Raw genomic sequence first — 22,659 nt, 5'->3', positions numbered from 1 at the left:
TCAACAGTAGGCAAACATTTAGTGGGAAAAGTCAATACTGTAGTACACACACAAAAAAAGAATATGCACATTTATTTTTGTAGCAATCTGTAACATGTAAACCAAAAACATTCCATGTCATATATATTTATGGAAAATACATGTATGTTTGATCATTTTTGATAATTGAATGGATCATTTTGCATGTGCTGGCTCAGACGATGAAAGTGAAGAGTGTGACAATTTCACTAAATCAACTCAGCAAGCCATGTGTATTTAGTTCTTGTGCAAACTGAAGACAATTGTACATACTTTTTTGTATGTGCCAAAATGCGTGGAATTTGGTTAAATTAATTCACAACTGGTGTGACCAAGGAACTAATTGTTCAGAGATCTGAATATTGTTTTGAAAAAAAATGTGAAAATTGAAAAATGAGCCAAAAGCGATTTAGAAAAACTGTACCGTTTTAATAATCCTAAATGCATGACATGACTGCATTTTTACACAGGAGTGATCTTGTGATTCAAACTGTCCTTAACATCTTTCAGGATGCAGTTGTGGGCTTGCAAGAGATTAGGATGTGCAAGACCAGTGTAATAGGAGGCCAGAGCACCTGCCTTGAGTGGATGCTCTCTCACCAGCGTATACATTGAAATGTCCCCCAAAGGTATCGAGGAGCTGGTGATGCTAAGTATGGCAGGGGAAGTGCTTTTAGATGGATCTTTGGATTGAGAGCAGGACTGGGGCCGTTGTTGTCTGTAATGTCTTGGAATGTCAGTGTGGAGGGAGGGCGAGGGGGGAGGGAAAGTAAACTCAAAGTGCTTGAAATGAACCTCTTTGTTCTTTTCACTGTAGATGTTAACTGCCAACACACCGATGGCCTCAGCCACTATGAAGGAGAGTACACCTGAGTAGAAAGACCATCCGTAGCTGTATACATTTTTTTTATCTTCTCCTTTCTTGTCACCAGGGTCTCCGGCATTACTGGAGATGTAAACGATGATGCCGATGATATTGCTGAGACCTGATGAAAGGTAAAATTATAATAAGAAGAAGAAGAAGAAGAAGAGGAAGAAGCTTCTAATTAGATAATCCCAATTGTCATAAACTTGTCAAGTCATAACTAAATGTTTTCTCAATTCCAAGTTCTGATAGTGACTCCTACAATCATACAAAAGTTCAGTTTCGAAAACCCATCATTGTAAAATTTTAGTGGACTAATGTCATACAAAAATATGACAAATTGATAGAGCACAGCATTAATCAAGCAAGTTTAGATCAAAATGAAAAGTTTGTGCCCATGATGAAGATAGACAAAGTAATTAAAATAGAAATTATGCTTATTAATCCAAGAGACACAGGTATCCAATAGTGAAGAAACTCAAACTCAAACAGAGTGTAAAACAAAACAACACAACAATACCGGACAATGAATGGGAACAGGTGATCTAATTAATGAGTAACCATAATAATAATAATTCATTACATTTATATAGCGCTTTTCTGGGTACCCAAAGCACTTTACATATGGAAGGGGGAATCTCCTTAACCACTAATAATATGTGCAGCATCTACCTGGATGATGCGACAGCAGCCATATTATGCCAGAACGCCCACCACACCCCAGCTTATTGGTGGAGAGGAGACAGAGTGATGAAGCTAATCAGTATATATGGGGATTATTAGGAGGCCATGGTGACAAATGAGAGAACGCCCACTCCGGGAAGGCGCAGTCAAGCTCGCAAGTCCGTGGCACAGGCAGGGTCACGTTTGACCAAGGCAGACCCAGAGGGACAAAGGAACCCGGTGGAGCCGTAAGGATGATGGTATATGGTGGAGCCAAGGGAGGGAGGAGCGAAGGTGGAGTCGACAGGTCGGCGGACCGAGATGGAGAGATGGGATCAGAGGCTGGAGGTGGAGCCGGAAGATCCATTTCCCTGGGCGATGCTGGAGAACGAAAGACATGTGGCTTATCCACAGAACAGAATGGTGTTAAAAGAGAAGTCAAGGGGCTGAAGGGAACCAGCGGAGGTGAGGCTGACAGACTGGCTGGATCAGGATGTGGAGGCGGTAGAGGGAGGCTGGGTGGGATCAATGACGATGAAATAGTCTTGATACAGGGCGACAAAACAGACTTTATGCTGGGCAGGACCAACAGCGACAATGAAAACACAGGAAACTTGGTGCTGGGCAAGACTGGCGGACTAGTTCCAGGAATTGATCCAAAAATTCCTCCAGTGGCCATGCTCCTTGATGACAACACAGAAGACTGTGGACAGGAGATTCAGCAGAACTTCTGTATCCAAATCCACATAATAATTATATTCCACAAAGGACAGTTTTAGTTCACCCTCAGTGGAGGGATTGTGGTCGTGGTTTTCCTCCATTCCCTCATATTCCACCAAAAGTCCCACGGCGATACACAGTGGTGCCAGCTAACACACCTGGTCAGACGTAAATTGGGGCTAAGGTTCCGGGGGCGATGGTAGGCTCTGTCCATGTCTCAGGCTCTGGTTTGTTCATCTCAGTAGGCATGAGTTCCCAGCCTGCAGTGGGCCCTGTCTTAATGTCCGTGCTAGGGGCTAATGGCTGGCTGTGCTCTGGATTCAGCTCTGTGAGGTCCACTGGAGGATTTTGGGCAGGCAGGCTTGGGATTAGTATAGCTGGTTCGGGAGCGGGCTCCTCTACAATAAGTGGAGAACCAGCCACACACAGGGCGTACTCAAATTTAAATAATGAACAGTTGTTGTTCCCTATGAGCATTATTTGGAGCACTTCGTCGTTAAGCCATCTCCAAAAGAGCATTTTTAATGTTCACTCGTCCCAACATACCTGACGGCACAGTTCCAGGTATTCATCCACAAAATCCTGCTGTGTCGACTGAAAGCCTCATTCAGAGCAGATAGAGTATGGCTGGTCTTGAGGTAGATACTTTAAGTCTTGCTTCCTCAATGTACCAAGAAAAATAGTCAACAACAAGCAGATCAGTACTTGGTATGGGCATTGACAACAATGCATTCCTGTGTTGAGCACAGACACTACATAGCTCCACGATTTGGTTATATGTACTGACATACCTAGCCACCAAACCGACTGACAAGCTCTGGCCCTGCATTTAAAAATATCTTGGTGGTCCTCATGTAGAATCTTCAGCATCTCTTGCCACATGGAACTGAGTATGTCAATCCATTGTCTCCAGCTATGGAAAAATGTCCTCACTCTTGCCAATATGGACACAGCTCTTTTTGCAGGTGACTTTTCTCTGGTCACACACACTGGCAGTACTAACGATTTTCTCACAGTTTCTCACACTTTTTTTCCTCTAACTAATTGTTTAAGCCTTGTTTCTGTAGCTGGCAAGCTCTGCACAACCGAATCAACAAACGCCTTCAGATCTGCCTCATGCTCTATCTCCTCTTCTGAGAGTGTGTGCTTAACAGGTGCTCTCGACAGCACATCTGCTGTGATCAGCTTTTTTCTGGGCACATGGATTACTGTGTGTCATAATCAAAGAGCATCAGTCTAAGACGAAATCTTGAGACATAAGGAGTAGGTCCAATGCTTTGGTACTCAGCAAAGAGACTAGGCTTGTGATCCATTTCAAGGGTGAACTTTAACCCCAGCAGATAGGAAGAAAGGCGTTCACAAGCCCACGTCGCTGCTAAAGCTTCCTTCTCTATCTGGGCATGGTGTTTTTCTGCTTCTGACAACCCTCAGGAATTGTAGACCAAAGGCATCCATAGTCCATTATCGGGTTGCTTTTGGGTCAGCACTCTTCCTAACCCAAATGGGCTCAGGCATATCCAGTATCACTTTCACCTTGGATCAGGTGCAATTCCATCTGAGGTAACACTGTGTACAACACAAATGTTCAACACACTTCACATTCAATGTTAGACATTTCTCTTCAACTCTGCTCAGGATGCAATCATTCATTGTGTTGTTGTAGGCTTTCCCCATACACCAAGATATAGCCTTCATGCCAAACTACTCCTGCATCTATGTCATGCGACGCTGGAAGTGTTGTGGGGCCAACAAAATTCTGTACTGGATGAATGACGTGATAAAAGTGGTCAGAAGCAAACTTTCCTTGGTCAAGGAAATTTGCTAGTAAGATGTGCCTCTCTCGAGGCACCCACTGTGTTAGATCTATGCACAGTCTTATGTTCACCTGAGCTTTAGGCAAAACTACCATCCCTGCACACCATGGAGTCTGCCCGGTGACCTTGGATATCACTCCCATGGATTCCGAGCATTGCAGCTCAGCTTTTACATTGACTTGCAGAGGGAGTGGGACTCTACATGGAGATGACAGTGCATAAGGTATGGCTCCTTGCTCTAGCTCAATCTTTTACGGTTAGAATATTCACAAGCAAATCTTCCGGTTTAGTCTGCACAGTGTATAAGCATGTAATCAAATGTAAAGCCTCGATGGCTAGAAGTCCCAACAGTGCTTTGGACAGTCCTTTCACTACATAAAATTGTTTGTTTATTTTAGATGTTCAACTCTCCCTGGAACAGTCCCTGAACATAGAGGGCCTGATTCCAGGGCCCATACAGGACCTTGCTGGATGGCTGGAGTTTGCTATGAATGGCAGCTGAAAAACTGCTTTCTGGGATTGCAGTAACCACTGCACCAGCATCCCGCTTGAATTTGGTATTTTGACCATTCAATCTGACTAGCTCAATCCCCTTGTCTCTAATGAACTCACCTCTCCCAGGAAAGCAAAGTCTTTCATGCTCTGCTTTTCTCGCTCCCTGATTGATGTCATTAACCGTTCCAGCTGACCAACACAGCTTTGTGTAATGTCCCTTTTTGTGGCATTTACGGCATTACGCTTCACGTGCAGGGCACTCTTTCCAATTGTGTCTCTTTATATTTCCACATCTTCAACACCCAGTTGATTTACGGTCTTTATTGACATTGCTGGGTCGACTTTTTGTCCAATGTACACTCTTATGTGTCCGTTTTGCATCCTGTATGCCAATTACTAATCTGTCCCTTCTCAGTTCGTCTCCTAAGGCTCACAATGTTCTGCCAGTGCATGTACAGCAGTAATGAAAGCTTATATACTCTCTCCTGCCACTTGATTACGTCTGTTAAATTTGCTTACACAATGCTGTTGGAACACCATTTTCACTGTCTTATATGACTTTTACTCCTCCTCGGACAGGGGAAGAACATTCAGGATATCTTCAGCTTTGTCACCGATGGTATACATAAATGTATTAACCAGATATTCTTGTGACTGCTTGTCCAGGCCTGACGCAGTTATATAACGCTCAAAGCGTTGCATTCATTTGGGCCATTCATTCATATCGCATGGGGGCTTCAGCGACGGCATCAGATGTGGCACACTAGCTGCTTCATCCATTTTTACCACCTTTTATTTTTCCCACGGTTTCTCACCAGCTCATCTGTAATCTTTTCTCCGTCTCGCTCTCTTGTGGCTTCTCCGAATTCTGCTTTAATCTCTGTTTCTTTCCCCGCAACATATATAATTATTTTTGTTTTATAATTGTATATAATCAGGCCCAGGGTGGGTAATCGGGAGAATCGGGAGAATTCCCGGTGGGCCGCTTCACTTTTGGGCCGGTCGAGGATTTATTATTTTATTTTTTTTCACATTTGTCACGTTAGTTACATTAGGCTACACACGTTCCGCATTCTGACACCGCAGCGCGCAGCCTCTGCATGGGTTGTACCATGTGAGGGAGTTCTCTCCTCCCCTCCTATAGAGTTGGTTGGGTCCATAGCCGTCTTTTCCAAAACGTTTTCTCAGGTAGGCTACCGCGGCACCGCCTACCGATAGCTGGGCCGGCCCTACCGTAACGGTACGCGTCAGGGAGGATGGATGGGAGGAAGAGGCCAGGAGGTATGGAAGCTTGTTTCCGCCACTGAATAAAACATTTTAAAAGATAATTGCGACTTTTTATCTCACAATTGCGAGTTTACATCTCGCAATTCTGACTTTATTTCTTAGAATTGCGAGATATAAAGTCAGAATTGCGTGAAATAAAGTCGCAATTGCGTGTTATAAAGTCAGAATTGTGAGATATAAAGTCAGAATTGCATGAAATAAAGTCGTAATTGCATGAAATAAAGTCGCAATTGCTTCTTATAAAGTCTAAGTGAATTATTATTTAACCTTTACATTATTTGTTGAACCATGGTATTAATACAAACTACACAATAGTAAGAGCTGAACTTTTGCTTCATTTATCCAATTTGGAAAAAAGTGCTAATTTGGAATTCCACCATGGAAAAAGTGGGCCGGTCTTGGGCCTGAAACTCCCGGGCTGAAAAGTGGCCCCACTCCGGCCCTGTATATAATTGTATCATAACTAACTGGTTTACTTAAACTTCTCATACTATGTTATGTTAATGGGAAATATGAGACAGAGCATGTAGTCTAACATGATATGGAACAATTGGAGTAGCCTAGCATAACCTTTAATTCCCATCTGTTCACAATACATATGTGTCCGGGTAGGGGTGGGCGATATGACCAAAATCGTATATAGTCCAGTCATTTTATGAAAAAAGGTTAAACAAATTGCAACAGAAGCAAACTCAACTGATTTTGTATCCTCAATATGTCCTGAGTAAGGGGAAAAAAAAAGCCCAGAAGAATCCCATTAGGGGAAAGTTTAGAAAAAGACCCAAATATAGCCTATTCATACGCCTATTCATTCTTTTTCTCACGAGAATAGGGTAAAAAATGTAACCTTTAGATATCACCATGAAAATTACTGAGTTGATTACTTAGATCAAGACAAACAAAAAATGTATTACAAGTTTTTTTTAATTGTTTGTTAACATGGACAAACGGTGCATAATCTAATTATGTATGTGCTAATTTGCATAAATACCACAACAGATCTAAACATTGGGTATAGCCAGGTGAAAATGTCTTGTTGAATCTTGTTGACACATAACAGTAAAATACTTAATGTTAAGGTCTGAATGGGATCCATTTAGGCTACCCATGAGCATTAATACATAGAGGCAAGAAGAAGTACTTTAAACCGCAATGCTTAAAAAACGCATGCAAACAATAAGCTTTCGTGACTGCATAGCACAGCAACGTCAAGTGAACGTAACCACGATAGAGACGATAGTCCAACATCTCTACCGGTTAATCGGGTCTATAGCCCACCCCTATGTCTGGGTAACACCACAACTTAAACAATTATTTCTTTTACAGAACAGATATGTATATTTTCGTTCATCGCAACATATGCAGAAAATGAAATTGGAAAAATGTATTAAAATTAAATTGGCCAAAAAAAAAAATTACAATATTATAGCATGTCTTACATGCATTTATGGCAACCATGCTTTTTCAATTAAAATACACTGTTTACTAAAAGGATGACTTGTGTTTGGAGACTTCTCAGGGATTCTCTTCTGAAGCACTAGAACTGGCTGAATGTTAAGGTTACTGGCATGTGTTGTACCTGCAGATACAAATAGGATTCCTGCGCTCAGAATAATGTTATTTCTGCTGCTGTAAATGTGGCCCACCACGACACAAAGTCCACCCAATAGAAGCAGGATGGTACTCAGGATGGGGAAGAAACTGGATGCCCGCACTAATCCTGCAACACACAAAGACATCTTACTGTGTTTAAACAGACTTTTAAATGTGTCACCAGCTTCTCATTGTAGATATGCCTAAAATGCAAGCAAAAATAAATAGCTCCTAATGGCATACACATTATCAGCTAGCCAACATTATTACTGAAATGTCATATTGAAATAAATGGCCCAATATATATATATATATATATATATATATATGACATATATAATAATTTAATCTTTGGTGACATTTAATCAAGTGGTGGAATACTATTTCGAATCGTTCTTTGAATGTTTTAAAGAAATTGAACTCACGGAGGATGTACTCGGAACCTTCGGTGTCATAGTCATCCACAGAAAAATGATTGATCCAGTAGCAGCTCCCATTGTTGATCCCTGTGCCAAACATAAGTGTTGCTGAATTTTAAGTAAAGATTATAAGATTAATTTTAAGTTAATTTTCTGCCTTTTTTTATTTTATTTTTTTTATTAATCTTCAAAAGCTTAAATTAGCTTCTCCTCCACCACTAAGAATATATTAAATATATTTATATGCTTTTGTGTGACCTTACTCTAAAATATCCCTTAATGTATGTAAATATACATGCAACTGTTAAATATCTGTACCAGTCTTGTTGAGGTCTTTAAAACATCATCATGTTCTATCATGAGTGACTTTCTTTAAAGCCACATGAATAGACAGTTCTATCAAAGATTAACAATCTTTACAGAACAGAATAAAAAAATTCAAATAAACCAATATTATGGGGGTGAAATGCAAACTGTTCCTCGGAAGCTCAGTATCTTTCAGAAAATGTAATGTATTTGTTTGTCAATGTTTTGAAAAGGATCATTGTAAAGACAAATAAAAGAGCCTTTGATGCAATCTTGCCTTCTGGCTTCTAGAAGGTACAAGAGAAAAAGTTCTCTCTTAATGCACAAGAGAGAAAAAAGATTTTGAGAGTGTTTTTTTTTTTTTTTTAAGGATTTATTCTTAAAAAGCACTAGAATTATGAGGAGGGCCAAACTCGAATACTTTCTGTAAAGGTTCATGTTCACTCATGTCATAGCCTATGTCTGGCAGAATATTACTTCAGTACATTCTTTCTTCATTAACAGTAGACTAGTGTCTCAAATTATTTGAACAAGAAATCGGTGGAAAGCATAAGACCAATTTGTTATAGAATTTTTTTTTTTTTAAATGACAAAAAGTTGAACAATCTAGTATTGTATCTAGTATTATAATTTAAAACATCTGTCCGTTTATTACCTTCGATACAGCAGATCCTCCAAAGTCCAGAATGCGTGAGATGTCCTCGTGTTTTCTTTGGCTGCAGCAAGGTTTGGGTTTCTGTTGCGTTGCTGGTCGTGTTACAGATGTGTGTTCTCGAGTAGAGCCAGTAGTCGGTCCCGATAGCGACAGCCATCAGGCTGATCCCTGCGAACGCGCCCAGGCTCGTCAAAACAACCTGAGCTCCACGATCACACCAAGCCATGATACCGCAGGCTAGACTGAACTGAGCGCATCAAGACAACTTCACAGTACATTTCACATATCTCTGTTACGTGGTCAAATTCAGCCACGCATGATGAGCACATTAGTAAAACTTTATTCCTTTTTTATTTATTTATTTATTATTATTATTATTTATTTATTTTTTGGGGGGGGGGGGGGAACGAACATCCAGTAACGGCTAGGTAGATCTGTAGGCTACATGACGGTGACATGACTGCAGGTCCTGAATGAATTTGGATCCAACTGTCAGCGCACTCTTTAAGAACACAGACAATTTCATTACTTTTCTTTATCATCATTTATCAGTTGTGCATTCCTAGCCTATAGCATTTTTATTTTTTTATTTTTTTACCACAAGTTATAAAGGCTATACGATTTTGGTAACACTTTACAATAAGGTTAAATTAATTAACATGAATTATTAACTAACATGAACTAAAAACGAGCAGTACATTTCTTACAGTATTTATTCATCTTTGTTTATGTTAGTTAATGAAAATAAAGCTGTTCATTGTTTGTTCATGTTAGTTCACAGTGGTTAACAAATACAACCTTTGATTTTACTAATGTATTAGGAAATGTTGAAATTAATATTAACTAGCATTACTAAATGCTGTAGAAGTATTGTTCATTCATAGTTCCTGTTAACCAAAGTAGTTTACTAATGTTATATGAAACTTATTGTAAAGTGTTACCACGATTTTTCTTATTAAAATAATAATAATAAAAACCTCGCAAAATTGAATGCGACTAACTTTCTGTAACATTCTGATTTCCATGTAATAATTTGGTGCCGTAGACTGTTACAAGACTACAAGGTTAGTGCACGTTATATTTAGTCACTATTTGGCTATTTTTGGCCTATAACGACTTTAATAAGTACTTTAAAGGATAACTGTTGCCAAAATGCAACCTAGGGTCTTTTTGTTAATCTACCCCAGGCAAACTTTAGTTTAAAAGCATAATTAGAATGGAAACGCCACTTTTAAGTTTGACCATATTTTCGTTTTCGGTCAAATTGCCTTTTGAATGGGAGTGCATGTATAATGGCATCAAAATCGCTATTTTTAAAACACTAAGAAGGCTCGACACAACATGAAACTTTGCTCGAAGTATATATTTGCCCAAGTTATAAATAACTTGAAGCCTACATAATAACCCTAATGATTATTTTTAGATTGTTCTACAATATAAGATGTTTTTGTATACCAACCTGTACAGAGATTTTGTTCATGCTTAAATATTTATTTTATTAAAGGGGTCATATAATGATACGTGCACTTTTACAAGTTAATTGTATGAAATTTGTGTTGGCAGTGCCTGTACACAACCATCATAAAATTATAAAAATCCATCCAGTGTTTTTTTTTTAAATCTTCTTATATGTTTTCCCCCCATCTCAAATCAAGTTCCCACGGTTGTTGGTTGACAGCAGCTTCAACACAGACCCACCCTTGCTCGTGAGCGAGCTGTCAATCATAGTCCGCGCGGACCGGCGCGGTCATTGTTGATAGCTGGAGCACTGTCTATGAGCAGAATGGCGTCTAAGCGATTGTGGTGTTCTGTTCTTGGGTGCAATAAGGAACACAGCAGTCATTTTGATGTTCCTAAATCCGAACCGCTGAAGACGCAGTGGCTGAGTTTGTTTTCAAAGGGAATATATTCCCCATGATCAACGTCAATGCTTTCATGTTTGCGCGAATCATTTCACACACCAGACTGCTTTACAAACGAGGTCAATATAAAGCTGGTTTTGCCAAGAAGCTGCTCCTGAAAAAAGGATCAGTACCAACTATTCGTGTTCCTGCTGCACCTCCAGAAGAAGAAGTGAGTGTAATGTTTTATTAACCTTTATATTAATATTTATATTATTCTTTGGGGGCGTGCACCTGAGATGCATCTATCTGTAGGCAAGGGCGTGGTTAGCTGGTACCCTCTTATGTCACAGGGCACCACAACTTCCAATAGGAAAATTCAACTGCAGTAGCCACCGTTCAACCTGAAGAGGGCAGCACTCAGACGTTTTTACACCATATATTGTAGAATTAAAACACTTTATACCCAAATGTCCAAAAAATTACTTGAATCAATGAACAGCATTAATAAAGCCCCAGTCTTAAAGATCATTAACTAAAAAAAAAAGTTGTTTTAGGGTTTAGTTACCCTTCAACATAATCCTTTAAGTATAGGCCTTTATTCTGACACTGTGTATGGGCGTACAAGACTGCGGTCATTGTCAACAAAGTATGAAACTAGATATTGTCTGTGAAACATACCTGTACTGTATAATCTTTTTTATCTAACTCTTCCATTTAGTTACATACACAGCAAACACAAGCTGACTCAAAGTAAACGTTTTCAAGGAGTAGAAGTCTAATTTTTCATAGATGTGATTATTCCTGCCTCCATTTCCATTTGACATAAAAGCATAAAAGTCATGAAAGATTAGTGTTTAGGACAAATGGAATTTAAATTCAAATGAAAAAAGATTTATGCCAATAATCTTTCAGACAAACCATCTGAACAGGGTTTGATGCATTCAGTGGTTATAACAGTATAGGTAACATAAAAATAAAAAAACTATTGTAATGACTTTAATGGATTATTTGCTAAACCAAATAAACTTAATATATAATATTTTAGTGTCTGGTGGATGCTAAAATATGCTCAGTAAGAATAATATGTAAATCAGGAAGTATTATTTGCCAGTTTAATAATAATAGTAGTAATAACTGAAGTTGCCTGTATTTCCCCTTAATGGTAAATGAACAAACACATAATTATTTCCAAAAAAGTTTAATGTGCATGCTGGAGCAACATATGAACACCAATCTTATTATGCATTTTTTTCTATAATGTCTGAAAGGAATACAAGGCATTTATTTAATACAAAGGGAAATTGGATGTCACTGCGGTTAGGAGGCTTCACATGGAGTTACAACTATAGTCAGAGTTAAACACAAAACACAGTAATATTAAGTGCCGTGTAAAACGAATGACTGAAACTAACGTTGTTCTCTGTCACCTCGTTGTCAATAACAATTTAAACAGAAGCAATGACAGCAAACGTTTATTTAACATTCGTTCAATCAGATGTTTCAAGGTGAAATAAAAAGAAAATGTGTACCAAGGTCTCCCTGACAGCCTCTACTGGAGGTTGTGGATCATCTCTTCTTTGGCAATGAGATGAGTGGTTTTGTTGACCAGAGACATGAGAGAGTTCAGTTTTTGAGACCAGTCATTCAGAAGATCGTTAGGGTCTTTAGGCCTTTGGAAATTAATGATACCAGCGAGGCGGTCCACTTTCGCATAGATGGTCTTATTGACCACCAGGTTTGATAAGAACTCCTCTGATTCCTACAAGAACGACAAACATGCAAGATGAATACTACAACATTCATTGAAATGTTAAAATGCTTTAAATTCTGATGAGTTATTAAGAGCGGGGTGGGGGAGGGATATTACAGCATTAAAAACAAATCGATAGCCTTAATTACATAATGTAATGCACCATTAAATAAATTATTATCACTGTGACTGAAAAATCCCACAAACCAAGCAGAAAGCAGCATCAAAAAAAAAAATATTTTATTTAATGACAGAACTCACATCAATTGAGAGGTCGAGCAGTCCTGCCATTCTCCCCATTGTGATGCTTGTGTAATACTTTGCCATTATTCTGATGTTCTGGTAATGGACAGAAAAACAATATCAATTAGCAATTTTAATGACAAAAAAGCAAATAATAGCTAAAATAAAAAAACTAGATAAGTTCACTCATTTATTCACTATATCATTTAACTGACTCACATGACTACACAGGGTGAACAAACATACAGTTCAATGCATGCAGAAGATACGAGATCATTCCGGTTTCCCTTTTTTCACCAGAAATAGATTACGTTGCCAGGACAAAACCACTTATCAAAACTCCATTCACAACCTATCATTCTTCAATGTCTTGGTATAAGGTTAACCAAATTTGATGACAATGAATTCCCTAGGAGGAGCATTTAGAAGTTCACCATATTCACAAAGTCCAAAATTTCCAACCTAAGTGAAACTAATGAATGTCAGAGAACAAGTTGTTCAGCCGAATGAGAACAATGTGTACCAATTTACATATACTGTATAGTCAAAAAATAAAATACACTGTAGTAAGGCCAACCAGTAGCAGTGGAAAAAGGAAATGACGTGCTGTACAAAAAGTTGATGAATAATCCAAAAATGCAAAGGTGCAAAAATATTTACAGTGCAGGAGAAAACAAAAAATAAATAAAAACAGTATTTACACGGACATATTACACGGTCTCATTATTTATTTAACAAAAATAAAGACAAAATTTAGACACCATGTGTGAAAAAACTTAGTACACCCCATGATTTAATAGCTTGTAGAACCACCTTTAGTAGCAATAACTTGAAGTAATCATTTTCTGTGACAATCATTCTCTCACATTGTTGTGGGTGAATTTTGGCCCACTTTTCTTTACAATGTTGCTTCAATTTATTGCGGGTTGTGGGCATTTGTTTATGCACAGTTCTCTTAAGGTTCTGCCACAGCATTAAATTCAGGTCAAGGTCTGGATTTTGACTGGGCCATTGAAACACCTTGATTCTTTTCTTTTTCCACCAATCTGTTGCACTTTTGCTAGTGAGCTTCTGGGATCACTGTCCTGTTGCATGACCCAATTTCGCAGTGTAAACGCAGCCTTAGATTTTCCCACATTGCTTCATTTTGGTCTAGTTTTTGTTAAATAATGACAGTGTAATATGTCATAGACTAAAATCATAGAATTCAGAGAGGGTGCACTTTATTTTGTATCAATACAAGTAACAAACAATATATGCACCAAGTTTATGAACTACATAAAAAATAAAATAATAATTAAAAAAAGTTCACCAGATTTATAATGAGAAGCCAAAAAAGAAGACTATTTAAGTCAGGTATGCTTCTGCAAAGATTAGCTCCAAACCTAATCAAATTCACTTGAACCAGCTAATTAAGATATTCAGGAACACTTGATAATTACAAACATGTGTGTTGGGACAGGGTTGGAACTGAACTGCTTTAAAGGCTCCTGGCGGTTTACTGTCAAAATATATAATAATGTAACAAAACTTAAAAAATGAGATCTTCCCCGACATCCTAGTCTTTGAAAACCTGTATACTGATTTTTATGTAAAGAACTCAGACGTTTTTGCCAGAAAAATCAAAAGAATATGACAACGTGTGCTTATGAGAGTCTCTCTTCCATTCATCTACGACACATGAAACAAATGCTTTTACAATATTCAGATCCATTCTGTTCTGTAACGTCAAAGTGTCATGCAAAGGCAAGGGATTAAATCAAACTATAGTTTCACATAGCCAGATCTACATAGTCTATAGTCTCAAATATACTTTCATAACCAGGGCTTGAAATCAACTTTTTGCTCACCAGCCACTGTTGCTAGTGGTTTTCCAAAGTTACTAGCCACTCATCATTTTCACTGTCAAAATTGTGGCCATCGATACCTTGGGGAAAAACTGCCAGTTTTATCTCATAAATTGGCAGTATATTAGGCTGCTGTCACTTTAAGACCTGACACATGGGCCCATTATACTGTTACACATGCGTTGAAACATAACTGACATGAACACTCGCCAAGACTGGCCTTTTGACATTATTTTGTGTGTATTTGACTGTTTAAGCACAATAAGCAGCGAAAAAGAACTCAATTTAGTACTGAGAGGCGGCTTTATGTGCGCACAATTTGGGTGTGAGCACAAAATCTGCGGGAATGAGTAAAATTCTGCACAATATGCCTAATCCCACGGCGAAAGTGAGCGAGGGGATGCGTGTGTGTGTGTGTGTCAACTCGCTGTCGGAGAGATGAGAGAGCGAGAAAGCGCAGCTGGTATTGTGTATCTATTCTGCGAAAAATGAGTATTGGAAGCGTTTTAGATATTTCAGTATCGATATGTATCGAAAAATCTATATTTTTGACAATATTGCTCTTAGTTTATTATTTCATTGACATTCATCTAACTGTCACTGTCAGCACAGTGTACGGATGTTCGTTAACTGTATAATCACTGCAAAGGTATTTCCAACTTTTTTTTTTAAATTTTTTAAAAAAAATTCTTCACCCACATTCAGTCTTTTGTGCGTTGTAATAAAGCGGTACTTTTTTTCTTTTTTTTTTCGCAAACAAACGCTTGCGTTGCTTCATAAAGTTTAAGTTAAACCACTGCAGTCACATGGATTACTTTATGTCTTTCCTACTACAGTTCTGGACCTTGAATGTACTAGTTGCGTAGCTCCCAATGGAGGGACAGAATGCTAATTTGTGTTCTGAAGATGGAATAAATGTCTTGCGGGTGTGGAATGACATGAGGAAGTAATTAATGACAGAATTTAAATTTTTGGGTGAACTAACCCTTTAAAAACCTCAGTGACCTTTCTTTGTAATGGCATGGAAGAGAAACATTATAACCCTCCTTTTCTGAAAGAAAGTCATGGGTTTTGACCAACAACAACTAATGAAAAATTTCCTTTGGAGTGAATTATTCTTAAGAGAGTCACATAACAGATTTTTTATAAAGGAAATATATTTTTATATATTATTATTTAATATATTATATTTTTTATTGGCTTCACATATCAGCAAAAATAAGCCTTACTCACATGTTCTACCACTCTATTTTTCAGGTCCTTCCATCTCTTTTCTCCTTCTTCCGAGTAGGTGAAGACATCAGTGTCAGGAGTTTCCATGGAACCCTCCCTCAGTTCCTTCCCATAATCCTCCACTACAGATGACCAGCGCATCAGCTCCATGGTGGTGAATTGTTTCAGGAGATCCCTGCCAGGGAAGAATGAAAAAAGATAAACACCTCCACATGAATTTACTATTATGCTTGTGGCTGGCAGACTGCTGAAACATATCTCTGAACTCTTGCAGAAAATTCCCAGTTTGTTTTGGCTCATTTACCTGTATTTGGGTATTTCCTCCAGTTTCTTGTCAAGGCTGATTCTATGAACTAAATCCGACTGTTCATTGTCATAAGGAGCCAAAATCACGTAGAGCACAACACTCTTGAGAGCCTAAAAGATACATGAGACCTTTTCAGTTTTCAAAAAGCACTAGATTGCAAAAGAATCGACTGTAGCTATGTTTTCATCCAAGTTGTGAATTTATCTTGTGGGAAAAATTTGAATATCGCATAAAACTTTTGCGAATAAAGCAGCGTATTGTATATATTCAAGTGAACAAAATCGTCCCTTCCTGGGAAATTGGTGCAAAATGGAAGTTGCTGCAATCGGGGAAGCCACTGTGGCTCCTTTTTCCTACATCATACTTGCATCTCAGAGAGTGCAGATGAAACGCAATAAAAAAGGTGTCATGCTATCTTGCATTCGGATGCCTGGTGTTTAGGAATGCAATCATGTGAGAGAATTTCCCAAAATGCAGATAAAAATATGTGGATTGAAACATAGCTAGCGTTTCTTTGCATTACAAAGCTGAACAGCAAAGTTAAAAAGAAAAGGCAAGGTACCTGCTGCCATTTGGATGTGTCTTCTAGTATACAAGGAGTGTCATATATGGCTCGGTAATGTTTGCATATGGACAGGTAGGAGCCCTCGTGCAGATCAACTTGAATCATCAGATTATAATATTTCAGTTTCAAATCCTAGACAAGCAAGAAAAGCAAGCGTTTATGTAAATGGTAAAACTGAACGGACCTCCCAACAATATTATAAACTGAAAATGAATCAGCGTTTATGTAAATGGTAAAATGGTAAAACTGAACGGACCTCCCACCAATATTATAAACTGAAAATGAATCAGAGAAATACAAGAGCAGAATCAAAGTTTCCTCAAAAAGAGGATGAAAACCTCAGTGCCCTCATCCTGGAAGAACTTAGTGTTGATCTTTTTGCTAATGATCTGTGTGCGAATGTAGTCCTTCACAGCAATGCACAGCCTCATCTGCTCCAGAATGAACTCCGCCTTCTCCTTCTTCTCCATTGAGCCATATGTCTCCACCTGCAGAGAGTAAGAGCTTGAGAAATATCTGTTCAAATCAAGTGCGAAGTGTGAATAATTCAGGTTAAACAACAAATTAAAGTAACTGCTCTTTCTAGTTTGTAACGCCAAGATCATAACAGTTATATAAACACATACAATTTTGTACCTTAAGAAAGACATCATATAGTTGTGTTTTGAAAGAATGTCTATGAAATTGTAAAATGTGTAGTGGATCTTGAATTTCCATTGATTTTTTGAGGTACTTTATTTGGGTTTAATACCCAAAAATACTACAGCAACAGATTACTAATATTTGTTTAAAATGATCTTAGTTGCTTTCTACGAAAAGAATTATGAAGAATTGGTTGTAGCCTGTGGCACCAACGATACATGAATTTATAGAAGTTTTGAATGATAGTTAACAAAAAATTTAATTTTCTATAACATGAATATGTAAAAAAATAAAATAATTATATTATATTATATTATATTATATTATATATATATATATATATATATATATATAATTTATTTTTTATTTTTCATTCAATCAATGTTGGCTTAAATTAATATATTACCACCCTTGATGTATCCTCTCTTTTTAAACTAATATATTGTAATTATTTTTCTAAAGTTCCTTTTGATTTATATATCTTGTTTTAGTTTTGTGTTTGGTAAAATGTATGGAAAAGTAATCTATTATAAATTATGTTCCAAATAAAATATATATATATATATATATATATGTATGTGTGTGTGTGTGTGTGTGTGTGTGTGTGTGTGTGTATATATATATATATATACACACACAGTACCAGTCAAAAGTTTGGAAACACTACTATTTTTAATGCTTTTGCAAGAAGTCTCTTATGCTCATCAAGCCTGCAGTTAAAAACAAAAAAAAACCCAAAAAAACAGTAATATTATGAAATATTATTACAATTTAAAATAATGGTTCTCTTTTTTAATATACTTTAAAATGTAATTTATTTTTGTGATGCAAAGCTGAATTTTCATCAGCAAGTACTCCAGTCTTTGGTGTCTTATGATCCTTCAGAAATCATTCTAATATGATAATTTGATACTCAGTTATTATCAATGATGGAAACAGTTGTGCTGTTTAATATATTTTTTTGGAATACTTTTTTCAGGATTCATTGATGAGTAAAACGTTAACAGCATTTATTCATAAAAACAGCATTAATTCAAAATAAAAACATTTCTAACAATATAAATCGTTACCATCACCTTTTATCAATTTAACGCATTCTTGTTGAATTAAAGTTATTTTACTAATTTCTTAAAAATAAAATAGTTATTGTTCCCAAACTTTTGAACGGTAGTGTATATTGTTACAAAAGATTTCTATTCTAAATAAATACAGTTCTTTTTAACTTTTTATTCATCAAATAATCCTGAAAAAAGTATCTCAGGTTATAAAAAAATATTAAGCAGCACAACTGTTTCCAACATTGATCATAAATCAGCATATTAGAATGATTTCTGAAGGATCATAAGACACCAAAGACTGGAGTACTTGCTGATGAAAATTCAGCTTTGCATCACAAAAATAAATTACATTTTAAAGTATATTAAAAAAGAGAACCATTATTTTAAATTGTAATAATATTTCATAATATTACTGTTTTTTTTGTTTTTTTTTGTTTTTAACTGCAGGCTTGATGAGCATAAGAGACTTCTTTCAAAAGCATTAAAAATAGTAGTGTTTCCAAACTTTTAAATGGTACTGTATGTATATATATATATATATATATATATATATATATATATATATATATATATATATATATATATATATATATGGAGGTATCTGTATATATCATTTAGAAAAAAAGACAGTTGTATAATATAAAATATTAGGTATATCAGCATATTAATAAAAAAAATTATTTTGGGGAAAAAAACATTTAAAAAGTAAGCATAAACTCACATTTAAACACTTTGGAATTAAAGATAAGTTCATCAATTATTAGGGAAAATTGTTATATTTATATATTTTATCGGCTTTTTGGGGGGGGGGTGATCTGTGAGTGTTGTTATTGTATGTGAACGAGAAACGAGTATGTGAACTTGGCATGTTTCCCCAATATATGCAAACATATTATGGTATTTTTATGCTTTAGTAGAGTGAAGAGTTACATACAGCACCTTTAAATTAAAATTAAAATCAAAAGTAAAAAAAATATATATATAAATAAATAAATAAAATATATATATATATATAACTATATTAAATATATATTAACATATTGTTATGAGCCAATTCAAAATATTATGAAATACAAAAAACAAAACAAAAAGATCACGCTTACAGAAATGCACGTCTGTCCAGAGTGGCTATCTTTATGCACATGTAACCCCTCTGGTCTTACTCGCCCCGCTCCAACTGGGACTCGAACCGGTGTGTCCAGAATGGGAGGCGGCCGCACTTACAAGGACACTTAAGACCGCGGTCTTCAACATCAGTCGCTACTGCACCTCTTGAGTGAGGTTTACTAGCACCACTTTCACTAGCAGGCCTCCGTTACACACATGCGCGCACAATATATGCACACATTATTAGCAGAAGAGACTGTTTATTTTGCCTGGGGTTGGGGGGCAAATACAAGCAGGTCCAATGCCACTATTCTCTAGTACTGTTTCTGGTAAGACCCCTTCTTTGCTATGTGCTGACTTGTACAGCAGCAGGTATACATCCTAACACTGAATATTCCAGTTAGTCTGAGGCCTTAAGAGTATGATGATGACTCACCTGCAGTTCCTGGAGAATGGATGCAGCCTCTTTCACCTCTCCATTTTTTTCTTTGATACAGGCCAATGTTTTAGTCAGCCTGGCACGCTCAATCTCCACATATATCTGCAAAAACATTAATATTCACTCAGCATGATTAAGGAGTAAAGCTGGGCATTACAATGGAGTAGAGTGATCCAGCTTATAAGAAATAGATCTGGTACAATAATCTAAAAACAGAAGGAACTGAGACCTTTCCAGCAGTGACCGTGCGTAGCGTGTCGATGAGTCGGAGTTTGATTGACAGGTCACTCTCAGCATCGACATATGTATAACATTCCTGTACCATCTTTGCAACAGCCTGTAAAGGAAAATTATGAGAATGTTAACTATACATTTAATTCTGGGAAATCAATGGTAAAACATCTTCTAACATGTTATTTAGAATACACATATTGGAAATCAATAATATAATAATAATCAATAATACAATAAAAATAATGATGAGTACATACATTGTTACAGTTGCTGTACTGAATTGATGTACTTTATTTAATTATTTGTGTGTGTGTGTGTGTGTGTGTGTGTGTGTATATATATATATATATAAAGAGTTCAGATGCAAAAGCCTCTAAGTGCCATCTGAAATTTTCTTCTAGAATGATAATTTGTATCAAGCTTGTATATTTAAGTTCAATAATTTCACTTAAATGGCAATGCAAATTACCTATTAATTGTCATTTAAGTGAAATTACTATATATATATATATATGGTACAGGTTGTTGAAAAAACATTTTTATTTGGCATCTTGACCTCAATCACTGGCTCCATGGTGTTTATAGAAGTGTTCCTACCTGCTTCAACTGGCTTCTTCTCTTAGACAGTAGCATGATGTTTTCATTCAAGGCATCCCAGTCTTTGGCTTCATAGCATATCTGAACTATAGCCACCAAGATCCTGGAGGTGGACACCATATCTGAAGCCTGGACAGAAGTGGCACAAATGCAAACAAAAAGCAGGGCATTTTAGAGTTAAGAATATTGAAGCTACAATTAAACAGAGCACAGTAAAACACTTACAGTTCTTGTTTGCTTCTCTAGTGACAGCAGACTCTCGACGGCCTCTTGTAGTCTGCCATCCTTAATAACAAAAACAGATTATGTTAGGGTTTCTTTATGGCATGTTGTTTTGCTAAAGCTCATATCATTGTGCATCCAGCAGTAATTGTTTATGAAAGGTGAAATATGAGGCATGATCAGTGAAGTATATATGGCTAAAAAACCTAATCAGATGCCTATTTTGACAGCAATTTCCTGGAAGGTCTATGTCTGCATATGAAAACAATCGTTTTTCATTCAACGCGATACAGTGGTTTATATTAAATAAACCAATCATACAGTTTAACGCTGAAATGATTTGATGAACGTTAGCTTTAGCACGCAGCATGACTCAGCCGCTCATTCACACTTACTCTGGCCATTTTCTCACACTCAGGCAGACGCTGATCTACAGTGACACTGTAGTCAACCTCCATCTTTACTATCCGTCCATCTGATCGTTCAACTCTGTCCTCAGCCATTATTGCTGCTTATAAAATGAAGAATTCGCAGTGAATCTGATAACTTCAACCCGAACAGCTCGCTGTAAATCTTCTTGTTTCTTCGTATGGCGCTTGTTGTTTGACGGTGGGCAAACCAGATATTCGTGCATTACCGCCTCCAACTGGACAGGAGTGTGAGGCGTCGAAACGAGAGGGAAATCATCTTTATCACGTAGGGTAGGCCAGAGCCGTTAAATATATGCTATATATGTGTTGTATTAAAATGTAGGTTATGCAATGTTTTTCATAAACACTTTTTGTTATACTGTTTGAAACTCTCATTACCATCAATCAATAATATGGTCTAAATATTAAAAATGTGGATGTCTCAGGTCAGGGCCAAAAAATGTTCATCCAATCATTGCCAGGCATGTGATTGGCTAAGGACAAAAAAGCAGGAAAATATACTGAGACCCCCAACACCCCCCCCCCTGCCCTGCCCTGCCCCGCCGATCAAACCGATAAAAACATCCAACTTTTTATGACACATGACAACAACTTATTTGAATTTAAAAAATAAAATATATATTTTTACATTTTTTTACACCAAACTTAAACTGCTTAATGTGCAATATCCAACTTATGTCATGAGTATGACACATAACAACATAACAAAAAAAATGCAATATTGTGATATATTATTACAATTTAAAATAATTGGTTTTCCATTTATTAGCCTATACTTTAAATTATCATTTATTTCTGTGATGCAAAGCTGAATTTTCAGGATCATTACTGCAGTCCTTTAGAAATCATTCTAATATGATGATTCATTATCAAAGTTGGAAACAGTTCTGCTGCTTAATATTTTTTAATAACCTGTGATACTTTTAGGTTACTTTGATGAATCAAAAGTAATAAAATTAAAATAAAAATAAAAAAGAAGAATTAAAAAAAAAAAGAAGAAATATTTTGTAACAATATACACTACTGGTCAGTAATTTGGGTTCAGTAATTTTTTTCTTTCTTTTTTTGAAATAAATCAATACTTTTATTCAGCAAGGATGTGTTAAATTGATAAAAAGTGATAGTAAAGAAGATTTATATTATTAGAAAATATTTTTTTTATTTTGAATAAATGCAGTTCTTTTTAACCTTTTATTCATCAAATATTTTAGGCAGCAGAACTGTTTCCAACACTCATAATAAATCAGAATATTAGAATGATTTCTAAAGGATCATGTGATAGACCGGATGTCACATGCTGAAGAC

At 36.6% G+C, this 22,659-nt stretch overlaps 2 protein-coding genes across 2 annotated transcripts; both read right to left on the bottom strand.

The window, feature by feature from the left end:
* Positions 1-430: 430 nt before the first annotated feature.
* On the bottom strand, positions 431-9,066 carry cacng4a (calcium channel, voltage-dependent, gamma subunit 4a). Its single transcript, XM_084127837.1, has 4 exons — positions 8,836-9,066; positions 7,881-7,961; positions 7,442-7,582; positions 431-1,004 (listed from the first exon to the last, which is right to left on the bottom strand). Exons 1-4 carry the CDS (start codon positions 9,059-9,061, stop codon positions 481-483), a joined length of 972 nt encoding a protein of 323 aa, XP_083983963.1. The 5' UTR covers positions 9,062-9,066; the 3' UTR covers positions 431-480.
* A 2,795-nt stretch (positions 9,067-11,861) lies between these two features.
* On the bottom strand, positions 11,862-21,529 carry psmd12 (proteasome 26S subunit, non-ATPase 12). The gene is made up of 11 exons (XM_084129053.1): positions 21,319-21,529; positions 20,927-20,986; positions 20,702-20,830; positions 20,100-20,207; positions 19,868-19,972; positions 16,963-17,112; positions 16,622-16,756; positions 16,057-16,169; positions 15,753-15,927; positions 12,691-12,768; positions 11,862-12,438 (listed from the first exon to the last, which is right to left on the bottom strand). Exons 1-11 carry the CDS (start codon positions 21,424-21,426, stop codon positions 12,229-12,231), a joined length of 1,371 nt encoding a protein of 456 aa, XP_083985179.1. The 5' UTR covers positions 21,427-21,529; the 3' UTR covers positions 11,862-12,228.
* Positions 21,530-22,659: the final 1,130 nt, after the last annotated feature.

The sequence above is a fragment of the Abramis brama genome (assembly GCF_963993115.1).
Source record: "Abramis brama genome assembly, chromosome: 11".
In the NCBI taxonomy this organism is placed as follows: domain Eukaryota; kingdom Metazoa; phylum Chordata; class Actinopteri; order Cypriniformes; family Leuciscidae; genus Abramis; species Abramis brama.
The sequence above is the reverse complement of the archived record's forward strand: the minus strand, read 5'-3'. Positions and strand labels throughout refer to the sequence as shown.

Excerpts from the sequence above, each read along its gene's own strand:
- cacng4a (XM_084127837.1), bottom strand. The coding sequence starts at position 9,061 with ATGGCTTGGTGTGATCGTGGAGCTCAGGTTGTTTTGACGAGCCTGGGC. Across the intron at positions 7,962-8,835 it reads GAGGATCTGCTGTATCGAAG|GGATCAACAATGGGAGCTGC; the intron begins GTAATAAACGGA and ends TGTTTGGCACAG. Across the intron at positions 1,005-7,441 it reads AATCCTATTTGTATCTGCAG|GTCTCAGCAATATCATCGGC; the intron begins GTACAACACATG and ends ACCTTTCATCAG.
- psmd12 (XM_084129053.1), bottom strand. The coding sequence starts at position 21,426 with ATGGCTGAGGACAGAGTTGAACGATCAGATGGACGGATAGTAAAGATG. Across the intron at positions 20,831-20,926 it reads TAGAGAAGCAAACAAGAACT|GCTTCAGATATGGTGTCCAC; the intron begins GTAAGTGTTTTA and ends ACTTCTGTCCAG. Across the intron at positions 16,757-16,962 it reads TCCAGGATGAGGGCACTGAG|GATTTGAAACTGAAATATTA; the intron begins GTTTTCATCCTC and ends TTGCTTGTCTAG.